The sequence below is a fragment of the Borostomias antarcticus genome (genome assembly GCF_949987555.1).
Source record: "Borostomias antarcticus genome assembly, chromosome: 9".
NCBI lineage: Eukaryota > Metazoa > Chordata > Actinopteri > Stomiiformes > Stomiidae > Borostomias > Borostomias antarcticus.
The window spans coordinates 4,996,861-5,008,966 of record NC_140242.1 but is presented as its reverse complement, the minus strand read 5'-3'; the positions used below and the strand labels follow the sequence as shown (position 1 = coordinate 5,008,966).

General features: G+C 45.2%; 1 protein-coding gene across 1 annotated transcript in view; it reads right to left on the bottom strand.

The window, feature by feature from the left end:
- fer1l6 (fer-1 like family member 6) overlaps window positions 1–12,106 on the bottom strand; it is a gene marked incomplete at its 3' end in the record, with an annotated part of 41,883 nt that overhangs the window by 20,438 nt on the left and 9,339 nt on the right. The window contains exons 14-24 of the mRNA XM_084443556.1: window positions 9,491–9,659; window positions 8,328–8,452; window positions 7,798–7,932; window positions 5,228–5,377; window positions 5,030–5,137; window positions 4,781–4,942; window positions 3,477–3,678; window positions 2,952–2,969; window positions 2,581–2,711; window positions 2,312–2,434; window positions 2,168–2,213 (exon numbers count right to left, since the gene is read on the bottom strand). Coding sequence (XP_084299682.1) covers window positions 2,168–2,213; window positions 2,312–2,434; window positions 2,581–2,711; window positions 2,952–2,969; window positions 3,477–3,678; window positions 4,781–4,942; window positions 5,030–5,137; window positions 5,228–5,377; window positions 7,798–7,932; window positions 8,328–8,452; window positions 9,491–9,659 — 1,369 coding nt within the window. The remainder of the gene's footprint in view (window positions 1–2,167; window positions 2,214–2,311; window positions 2,435–2,580; window positions 2,712–2,951; window positions 2,970–3,476; window positions 3,679–4,780; window positions 4,943–5,029; window positions 5,138–5,227; window positions 5,378–7,797; window positions 7,933–8,327; window positions 8,453–9,490; window positions 9,660–12,106) is intronic.

Below are 12,106 nucleotides of genomic sequence, written 5' to 3'. Positions count from 1 at the left end.
TAGTACCATGTATACTGTATACTTCAGTGCCATGGATACTGTATACTGTAATACTATGTATACTGTATACTTCAGTGCCATGGATATTGTATGCTGTAATACTATGTATACTGTATACTGTAGTACCATGTAAACTGTAGTACCATATATACTGTATACTTCAGTGCCATGGATACTGTATACTGTAATACTATGTATACTGTATACTTCAGTGCCATGGATACTGTATACTGTAATACTATGTATACTGTATACTGTAGTACCATGTAAACTGTATACTGTATACTTCAGTACCATGTATACTGTATACTGTAGTACCATGGATACTGTATACTGTAGTACCATGTATACTGTATACTGCAGTGCCATGTATACTGTAATACTATGTATACTGTATACTGTCAAACCGTATATGTTGTGTATGGCAGTACCATGTATACAGTATTATGTAGTACCATGGATACTGTATACTGTAGTACCATGGATACTGTATACTGTAGTACCATGTATGTTGTGTATGGCAGTACCATGTATACTGTATACTGTAGTACCATGTATACTGTAGTACCATGTATACTGTATACTGTATACTGTAGTACCATGTATATTGTATACTGTAGTACCATGTATACTGTATACTGTAGTACCATGTATACTGTAGTACCATACTGTATACTGTAGTACCATGTATACTGTATACTGTAGTACCATGTAAACTGTATACTGTAGTACCATGTATACTGTAGTACCATGCATACTGTATACTGTAGTACCATACTGTATACTGTAGTACCATGTAAACTGTATACTGTAGTACCATGTATACTGTAGTACCATGTATACTGTAGTACCATACTGTATACTGTAGTACCATGTATACTGTATACTGTAGTACCATGTAAACTGTATACTGTCGTACCATGTATACTGTATACTGTAGTACCATGTATATTGTATACTGTAGTACCATGTAAACTGTATACTGTATACTGTAGTACCATGTTTACTGTATACGGCAGTAGCATGTATAATGTAGTACCATGTATACTGTATACTGTAGTAGCATGCATTCTTTATACTCCAGTACCATGTATACTGTATACTGTAGTACCATGTATATTGTATACTGTAGTACCATGTTTACTGTATACTGTAGTACCATGTATATTGTATACTGTAGTACCATGTAAACTGTATACTGTATACTGTAGTACCATGTTTACTGTATACGGCAGTAGCATGTATACTGTATACGGCAGTAGCATGTATAATGTAGTACCATGTATACTGTATACTGTAGTAGCATGCATTCTTTATACTCCAGTACCATGTATACTGTATACTGTAGTACCACGTATACTGTAGTACCATGTAAACTGTATACTGTCGTACCATGTATACTGTATACTGTAGTACCATGTATACTGTATACTGTAGTACCATGTATATTGTATACTGTAGTACCATGTCAACTGTATACTGTAGTACCATGTATACTGTATACGGCAGTAGCATGTATACTGTATACGGCAGTAGCATGTATAATGTAGTACCATGTATACTGTATACTGTAGTAGCATGCATTCTTTATACTCCAGTACCATGTATACTGTATACTGTAGTACCATGTATACTGTATACTGTAGTACCATGGAGTAAAGCAGGGTGCCGTCACACAGGTGTTCAGTCCAGTCTGCACTGCTGACTCACTGAGTCACTGCGTCACACTGTAAACATTCTACCGTCCTACTCACCACTGTCATACAGCTGAGGGAATGATACACGAGTCACATCTGAATCTGAATCTACTCACCACTGTCATACAGCTGAGGGAATCATACATGAGTCATATCTGAATCTGAATCTACTCACCACTGTCATACAGCTGAGGGAATGATACATGAGTCACATCTGAATCTGAATCTACTCACCACTGTCATACAGCTGAGGGAATCATACATGAGTCATATCTGAATCTGAATCTACTCACCACTGTCATACAGCTGAGGGAATGATACATGAGTCACATCTGAATCTGAATCTACTCACCACTGTCATACAGCTGAGGGAATGATACATGAGTCATATCTGAATCTGAATATACTCACCACTGTCATACAGCTGAGGGAATCATACATGAGTCATATCTGAATCTGAATATACTCACCACTGTCATACAGCTGAGGGAACGGATGGCCGTCTTTCTGCTTCGCCTACAAGACAAACGATCACATCTGTTCAGCTTCAACTGACATGTGGGTCTTAAGCTGCTGTCCTTCCCTGCGACCCCGCCCTGCTTCTCTGCTGTCACCTGCTGGACCTTATCCACGGAGGCATAGTACTTGGACCACCAGTCGATGACGTTCTCCGCTGACTCGTCTGCGATGGTGCGCTTCTTCCTCTTTGTCGACCTCCTCGTGCTCTTCCCCACGTCCTGCCAGGCATGAAAGGGTTAAATTAGAGAGACAGAGTGTGTGTGTGTTTGTTTGTGTGTGTGTCTGTGTTTGTTTGTGTACGTGTGTGCGTGTGTGTGCGTGTGTGTGTTTGCGTGTGTGTTTGTGGTTCTCTCTGTCCTGTCACCTTCTTCTTCTCAGCTGGTGTTTTAGTGGTGGTCGTGGCTGTGGGTGTGGCTGGGGGAGGGTCTTCCAGCTCCATGGTGACGAGGCACTCCTCCGGGGGGATCGCCATGATGGGGCTTCTGTCAAACACACCTGACACACAGGACAGCCGTGGCATAGAAAACAAACACACCTGAGACACAGGACAGCCCTGGTATAGAAAACAAACACGCCTGATAGACAGGACAGCCCTGGTATAGAAAACAAACACACCTGAGACACAGGACAGCCCTGGTATAGAAAGCAAACACACCTGAGACACAGGACAGCCCTGGTATAGAAAACAAACACACCTGAGACACAGGACAGCCCTGGTATAGAAAGCAAACACACCTGAGACACAGGACACCCCTGGCAAAGAAAACAAACACACCTGACACACAGGACACATGTGATGTAAATGTAATTTCATGTACAAAACCAACGCTGGGGGGTTAGGTCTCGCGATAACAAATTTTAGATCTCCGCCTCCGAAAGTCGGGAGACATTTCCATTGAAAATTGTTGCTAGAACAGCACCTAAAACCGACACTACCAATCAGAACCACTGCCTACATCTCCAATAGGGTGAATGGCCCTTCTTACCGGAAATAATATCCTCCAAATAAACTGGAGTGGAGAATCAAAACTAAACAAAACATTCGTCGCCCCATTAGGAAGGACCGCCCTAAATACTTTGGATTGGTTATGCAATGCAGGTTTGTATTCAATCTCTCAAATAGTTTCCACCCACTTTTAGCATCAAAATCTGGACGAATGTCTTCAGTCTCTAGTTGAGCGCAGCGTTTAGAGACTGACTTGTGAGTCTACTGGGGGGTCAATAGCAGCCTAGTGACATCACACTGTTAATGATCTTTACCCTCTGTGCTTGGCTGTTCCAGCGCCGGAGCGTGTGTGGGCGTGGTCACATCTGTGGGCAGGACCAGGGGGGGTGGTGTGTACAGGAAGGGTCTCAGGTTGTTGACGACGTGGTTCCCCACCAGCGTGCTGCGTCCGAATGCTCGCCAGTCCACCACGCTGAGGCACAGGGGAGGGTGAAGCTGCTCGTTCTCTGGAAGCTCCTGCACAGGAGGGAGAAGACGAGGAGAGAGGAGAGGAGAGAGGAGAGAAGAGACAGGAGAGAAGTGGAGGAGAGGAGAGAAGAGGAGTGGAGGAGAGAGGGAGAGTTGGAGAGTGGGAGGGAGGAGAATCATGTGTCTTGTATTTTATGGAGTTTAAAGGAGAAGGCTCTTTTTCGACAACCTGGACCTTATTTACGGCATATTATAAGACGTTTGACTCACCGAGATAACTTTGGTGTAATTTGGAGGCCTGTAGAAGGAATTTTAAATCCAGCGCGAGCCAAGTATATCCATGTAATGGCGGCGGACGGGGCACCGAGAATGCAGCTTTTAAAAAATGTATTTTCTGCTGCGAAACGGTTGTTTTCATCAATCTATTTTTATGAATCACTAGTTGTGCTTCCAGAGAGCGAGGGCTTGTTGTGGTTTTCACATTCTTCCAGCACGCATGCGCACAGTGCGCGGACTGGCTATTCTCCGTCTGTAGGCTACACTCGCAGTTCACATTCTCTACGCTACGATCGACTTCAATCATATTCTAAGTCATCTTCTATATCCTCAAAATCTGATAAATATTCAGCCATATAGCACACAATATTCCAGGCACCAACAAGCCGGTCGTAGTGTAGAGAATGTGAGCCGCGAATGTAGCCTACAGACGGAGAATAGCCAGTCTGCGCGCTGTGCGCATGCGTGCTGGAGCAAGTGGGGAAGCTTTATTCCGTTTCTAAAGAAATTTCTAAAGAGCATATTACAGAGGCATGTGAAAACCACAACAATCCCTCACTCTATGGAAGCACAACTAGCGATTCGTAAAAATAGATTGTTGAAAACAACCGTTTCGCAGCAGAAAATAAATTTTTTAGAAGCTGCATTCTCGGTGCCCTGTCCGCCGCCATTACATGGATATACTTGGCTCGCGCTGGATTTTAAATTTCTTCTACAGGCCTCCGAATTACACCAAAGTTATCTCGGTGAGTCAAACGTCTTATAATATGCCGTAAATAAGGTCCAGGTTGTCGAAAAAGAGCCTTCTCTTAACAGGCTACTATGTATTTTACAGAGTTTACCAGGCTACTACCAGTATTCAGTGATGTGTTACCAGATCGATGGCGTCCACCAGGACTGTGAAGTTGGGGTTGGTCTTAAAGCTCTGGATGACAGAGGAGCGCAGCGTTTTCCCTGCACACTCTATGAAGACCTGGGGCCGGTCCACAGACAGCAGCTGCACCCTCTTCAGCTCCCGCAGGCCCCAGAACAGCACCTGAACACCACACAGCACACGCCTCAGCGCCGAGCCACCACACGCCTAGCCTCACCTGGCGACGCGGCTGCCCTGCGCGTGTCTCACCTCCAGCCGATACCTGCTAAGGACCGGCCTGATGTTGTCAGGAACCGGGCAGATCTGTCCCTCCAGACCCTCCAGGTCTGGCACGCTCTCCTCTCCAGACTCCAACATCTACAACACAACACAGGGAACACGTGACTGGACATCTTCAGAAGAACACACAGGACATGCAGCTCGCTCTCACTCTGTGTCTCTGCCTGCCTGAATGAGCTCGAAGGCAGCAAGCAGGTCGCCTCCAGACTGCCCCCCACAGTGGAGAGGGCTGTACTGCAGCTGGGGAGGGCGATAGGGCTTCTGTGCCAGCATGACCATGGGCACCGCCACCGTAGAGCCCAGGTACTCTGCTTTGCCCTGCGGAGAGACACAGACATGGTCGTACACACTGATGGTGAGTCATTTACAGAGACAGGAGGTACTGTTAGAGACAGGATATACTGTTAGAGAGAGGACATACTGTTAGAGAAGGGAGATACTGTTAGGAGATGCTGTGAGAGGGGAGATACTGTATGAGATACTATGAGAGAGGAGATACTGATTGATTGATTGATTGATTATACTTTATTGTCCCCGTGGGGAAACTTGTCTTGGGCATAGTACCGTATTGCTTCAAAGTGCAACAGAGACATTACATAGAACAGACAAAGGAAATACAAACAGAGATACTGTTAGAGATACTGTTAGGAGATTATGTTAGAGATACTGTAGGATATACTGTTAGGAGACACTGTAAGAGATACTGTGAGGAGATACTGTTAGGATAAATTGTAGGAGATACTGTGAGAGAGGAGATACTGTAGGACATACTGCTAGAGATGCTGTAGGAGATACTGTTAGAGATACTGTTAGAGGTACTGTAGGAGATACTGTTAGAGATACTGTTAGAGGTACTGTAGGATATACTGTCGAGCAATGGCTGCATAGAGTTCGTACTTTTGACTTTGAGGGGCATGTAAACCTGGACATCATCAGCAAAGCAGTTGAAGGAAATATTATGTTTGGCAAAAATAGATCCTAGGGGCAGCATGAACAGTAGAAACAGGATGGGGCCCAGAATGGAACCCTGAGGAACCCCACAGTTAAGAGTGGCTGCAGCAGAGGAGTACTATAGGAGATACTGTTAGGAGATACTGTTAGAGACACTGTATGATATAATGTTAGAGATAGTGTTAGGAGATACCGTTAGAGATACTGTTAGAGATACTGTTAGGAGATACTGCTAGAGATACTGTAGGAGATACTATAGGAGATACTGTTAGGAGATTCTGTTAGAGACACTGTTAGAGATGCTGTAGAAGAAACTGTAGGATATACTGTTGGGAGATACTGTAGGAGATACTGTTAGAGATACTGTAGGAGATACTGTTAGAGATACTGTAGGAGATACTGTTAGAGATACTGTAGAATATACTGTAAGAGATACTGTAGGAGATACTGCTAAAGATACTGTAAGAGATACTGTTATAGATACTGTCAGAGATACTGTAGGAGATACTGTTAGAGATACTGTAGGAGATACTGTTACAGATACTGTAGGAGATACTGTAGGAGATACTCTTAGGAGATACTGTTAGAGATACTGTAGGAGATATTGTAGGAGACGCTGTAGGAGATACTGTAGGAGATATTGTAGGAGATACTGTAGGAGATATTGTAGGAGATATTGTAGGAGATACTGTAGGAGATATTGTAGGAGATACTGTAGGAGATATTGTAGGAGATACTGTAGGAGATATTGTAGGAGATGCTGTAGGAGATATTGTAGGAGATGCTGTAGGAGATACTGTAGGAGATACTGTAGGAGATATTGTAGGAGATACTGTAGGAGATATTGTAGGAGATGCTGTAGGAGATATTGTAGGAGATGCTGTAGGAGATACTGCTAGAGAAGCTGTAGGAGATACTGTTAGGAGATACTATTAGGAGATTCTGTTAGAGATACTGTTAGAAATGCTGTAGGAGATACTGTTAGGAGATACTGTTAGAGAAGCTGTAGGAGATACTGTTAGAGATGCTGTAGAAGATGTTAGAGATACTGTTAGAGATACTGTAGGAGATACTGTTAGAGATATTGTTAGAGATGCTGTAGGGGATATACTGTATGGAATACTGTTAGAGATGCTGTAGAAGATACTGTTAGAGATGCTGTAGAATATACTGTTAGAGATGCTGTAGGAGATACTGTTAGAGATACTGTTAGAGATGCTGTAGGAGATACTGTTAGAGATGCTGTAGGAGATACTGTTAGAGATACTGTTAGAGATGCTGTAGGAGATACTGTTAGAGATGCTGTAGAATATACTGTTAGAGATGCTGTAGGAGATACTGTTAGAGATACTGTTAGAGATGCTGTAGGAGATTCTGTTAGGAGATACTGTTAGAGATGCTGTAGGAGATACTGTTAGAGATACTGTTAGAGATGCTGTAGGAGATACTGTTAGGAGATACTGTTAGAGAAGCTGTAGGAGATACTGTTAGAGATGCTGTAGAAGATGTTAGAGATACTGTTAAAGATACTGTAGGAGATACTGTTAGAGATATTGCTAGAGATGCTGTAGGGGAGATACTGTAAGCGATACTGTTAGAGATGCTGTAGGAGATACTGTTAGAGATGCTGTAGAAGATACTGTTAGAGATGCTGTAGGAGATACTGTTAGAGATACTGTTAGAGATGCTGTAGAATATACTGTTAGAGAAGCTGTAGGAGATACTGTTAGAGATACTGCAGGAGATACTGCAGGAGACACTGTCAGAGAGGAGATCCTGGTTCTCACCACAGCATCGTCATCGTAGACCTCGATGGTGACGCGTGGCGGCTCCTGTGCCAGCTGGTCCAGATCACCATGCAGAACCAGACTGCTCATCACCAACGTCTGGTTCCATGTAGGAGTCAACGTCTGATTGATGATCTGTCAAGCAGAGAGAGAGGTAACATATCTGATAGAGAGAGAGGTAACATATCTGATAGATAGAGAGGTAGCATCTGATAGAGAGAGAGAGAGAGAGAGCTAACATATGTGATAGAGAGAGAGAAAGAGAGAAAGGTAATATCTGATAGAGAGAGAGAGGTAACATATCTGATAGGGAGAGAGAGAGAGTGGGGGGTAACATCTGATAGGGAGAGAGAGAGAGAAAGAGAGAGAGAGGTAATATCTGATAGAGAGAGAGAGGTAACATCTGATAGAGAGAGAGAGAGGTAACATATTTGATTGAGAGAGGAAAAGAGAGGGAGAGGGAGAGAGAGAGAGTGAGAAGTGTGTGTGTGGGGGGGGGGGTAGTGTAACAGTGTGAGAGGAGGGCGTACTGCTGTGGTCATGCTGTGGGACAGGAGGGTGACCCTGGCGAAGGGGTCGGACAGTCCTGAGTTGTCAGCAGCGATGAGCCCGCGGGCCTGGTACATGTGGGCGCGCAGCTGGAACTGGTGCTGGTCTGAGGAGGGTAGAACACTGAACACGGTCAGCTAGCTACGCTACAATCACAGCTCCCAACAGAACACGGTCAGCTAGCTACGCTACAATCACACCTCCAGACTGAACACGGTCTGCTAGCTACCCTACAATCACAGGTCCCGACTGAACACGGTCAGCTACTACAAGCACAGCTCCAGACTGGACACGGTCAGCTAGATACGCTACAATCACAGCTCCCGACTGAACACGGTCAGCTAGCTACCCTACAATCACAGGTCCCGACTGAACACGGTCAGCTACTACAAGCACAGCTCCAGACTGGACACGGTCAGCTAGATACGCTACAATCACAGCTCCAGACTGAACACGGTCTGCTAGCTACGCTACAAGCACAGCTCCAGACTGAACACGGTCTGCTAGCTACCCTACAATCACAGCTTCCGACTGAACACGGTCAGCTAGCTACACTACAAGCACAGCTCCCAACTGAACACGGTCTGCTAGCTATGCTACAATCACAGCTCCAGACTGAACACGGTCTGCTAGCTACGCTACAATCACAGCTCCCGACTGAACACGGTCTGCTAGCTACGCTACAATCACAGCTCCCGACTGAACACGGTCTGCTAGCTACGCTACAATCACAGCTCCCTACTGAGCATGGTCTGGCCTCTGCCAGACTGGGCTTCATTCCAGAGGTGAGTCCAGTCAGCTCCAGTAAGCGAGTGGAGGAGGACACATGTGAGAGGACAGCTCTCAGGGTGGACTGCAGCCCTGCACTGTAAAATGTGACGCATTGACCTTACTTTAAAAAAGTGGGGAATTCCGTTGCCTTAGGAGATTTAAGTAAAGGAACTTATTTGTAAGAATAATTTCCACAGGAACACAGATAACCAAGTTCGGTAAACAAATTTGAAATGTGTTAAAGAACATTTTTACTGAAAAAGTAGAACAAACTCAGTTAAAATGGGTAATATCAACAGAGCACCAAGAGTTATGTCAGATGAACGTATATTTCTAAGTTGACAGGGCATCATGTTTGACAGTGTGATCTCACCCTTGTACAGCAGGTAGTGGGGGGGGCTCTCCTCAGTGGCGCCCCCTGTGGGCTCAAACCCTCCAGGCAGGTCGTCCAACATGTGGGAGGAGTCTCGACAGCTGCCCAGCCACAGGAAGACGTCCACCTTGGCCTGCATGTTCCAGGCCACCACGCGTCGCCCCGGGGGCTGGAGACAGTCGGGGTTAGGGGTCAGGATTAGTGAACAAGAGAACAGTTGGGATTAGGGGTCAGGGTTCATTCCGGAAGCGCTGCCCATGAGAGCAGCCGCATGCCCCAGCAGCTCTCTGTCTGTTTGTGATTCTACAACTTTTTAATCTCGAATCTTCCTACTATTTTCTATGTCAGTTCTAGGCCAGCCTCGCGTCCATTTTCCTCTTAGCTAGAGTGAATATAAAGTGCAGTAGGCTACTAGTACATAGATCAGGTCGAACTTGCGACAAGTTATAGGGTACCTGAGTGAAGCCCTCCGGGCACTGGACGGAGAGGGGGGGAGCCAATACGGTATTGTGCTGGTGAGAAGCGAGCTCCCAGAGGGAGTGAGACGCTACACGCGGAGAGGGACTACCGCCGCGAAGAAACTCAAAGAGAGAAAGGAACGCAGCAGACGGAGCAAACAGAGGTTTAAACCGTGTGTCCCGTCGATGATCATTGGGAATGTCAGGTCGTTGAATGACAAGAAAATGAACGAGCTGGAAACACTAGTCACCAGCCAACGCGAATATCAAGAATGGAGCCTGCTGTGTTTTACTGAAACGTGGAGGCACAGACAACCCGACAGGGACACGCAACTCGTCGGCTTCACGGCAGTGAGAGCAGACCGGGACAGGACGCTCAGCGGTAAAAAGTCTGCGGGCGGGGTTATTATGTATGTAAACAACAAATGGTGTAATCCCAGGCACGTAACCCTGAAAAGGAGTATCTGTACACCTGATATTGAGCTACTGGCAGTAGGCTTGAGACCTTACTACATGCCTCGCGAATTTCCAAATGCCATCGTCTATGTAGCCTACATCCCGCCCTCGGCTAGGGCAAAGGAGGCCAGGGACATCGTCCACACTACTATTGCGGGCCTTCAGACAGAGCACCCTGGTGCTTTCATGGCTATTAATGGTGATTTTAATCATGTCACATTAGCCAAGACCCTGACTGGCTTCACCCAAAATGTGCAGTGTTATACCAGGGGGGTGAAGACACTGGATATGCTGTACGCAAATGTGAAGGCGGCCTACAGCTCCACCGCACCCCCCCCCCCCCCTCGGCACTTCTAACCATGACCTGATAAGTCTCTCACCTGTGTAAAAGCCAGTAAGCAAGCGCATGCCGTTTACCATCAGAACTGTTCAATTGTGGTCTAGGGAGGCTGAGGTGGAGCTACAGGACTGTCTTGACTGCACAAACTGGGAGCTGTTCTCGGAGGACTTTGGGGATGACCAATGCATCACTCTCTACATCAAGACGTGTGAGGAGAGCATTGTCCCTTCAAAGACAGTGCGCTGCTTCTCCAATAATAAACCGTGGATTAGCAAGGACATTAAAACTCTTCTCAACAGGAAGAAGTTGGCTTTCATGGCCAAGAACAGGGAAGAGGTGAAGATCATCCAGAAGGAGCTTAAAGGGGAGCTGAGAAAGGCGCATAGGAGCTACAAGGACAAGGTTGAGGGTAAGCTGGAGGCTAACAACAGTAGGGAGGTGTGGCAGGGGCTGAAGACCATCACAGGCCAAAACAGAGTGGTCCAGAGGAGGTAGGGGGGCGAGAGAGGGCCAACGAGCTGAATCTTTTCTTTAATAGATTCAATGTGCTTGATTTCATGCGTCCCGCATTTTTCATTAAGTGAATGACGAGCTAGTAAGACTGCTGTCAACGGACCGTAACGTGGACTGTATTGTCATGAGGACTGTAGGGGGCGACGGAGCACTACCAAAACGCTAAACACGGATGAAAATGAAGCAATATGGCAGAATACAAGACGCATTTAAGTCAAAAACAGTCTGAAAGTCGATTTCCGTGTCTTCTTTCACTGAAAGATGGCGTAAAAATCATGTTTAATTTGGATTTGTATGGGTAAGCCAGGCTTACCCTGGCTTATAGGAGCAATCGCCACTGCAACACAGTAGACCTACTCATTGTTTCATTCAGGACATTACAGTTTGCACTTTTTTTGTGTAGCGAATGTGCAGATTGCACTTTACTTTTTTATGTAGAAAATGTGTAAATAAGAAAGAAAAACATGAAGCTGTAAAATGTGCTCAATTCAGTTATTACAGTAGTACTGTAAGATCATGCTCTTTTTGTGCACTTAACATAAGTTTACAACAGTGAGATCACTTGTTGCAAGTGAGTTTGGAAAATAAAAAGGAAAGGACCAAAACATTCCCAGTGCTTTCTGTGGTGTAGTAGTATGCTTTCTTTATCTACTTGTTTGTCTAGGAAGTCATTCAAAATTATTCTTTCCTGTAGCCTAGTTAGAACAGAGAGTTCGGGGAATTCTGTTTTTTCATCTAAAAGCATTTTTCTCAGGTTCTTGCATTTTTCGCATATTCTCACAATATTAGAAAGTTCCCGCAACTTCAGAAAATCCCCGCATTTTCAACACATAAAATCAAATAAAACCC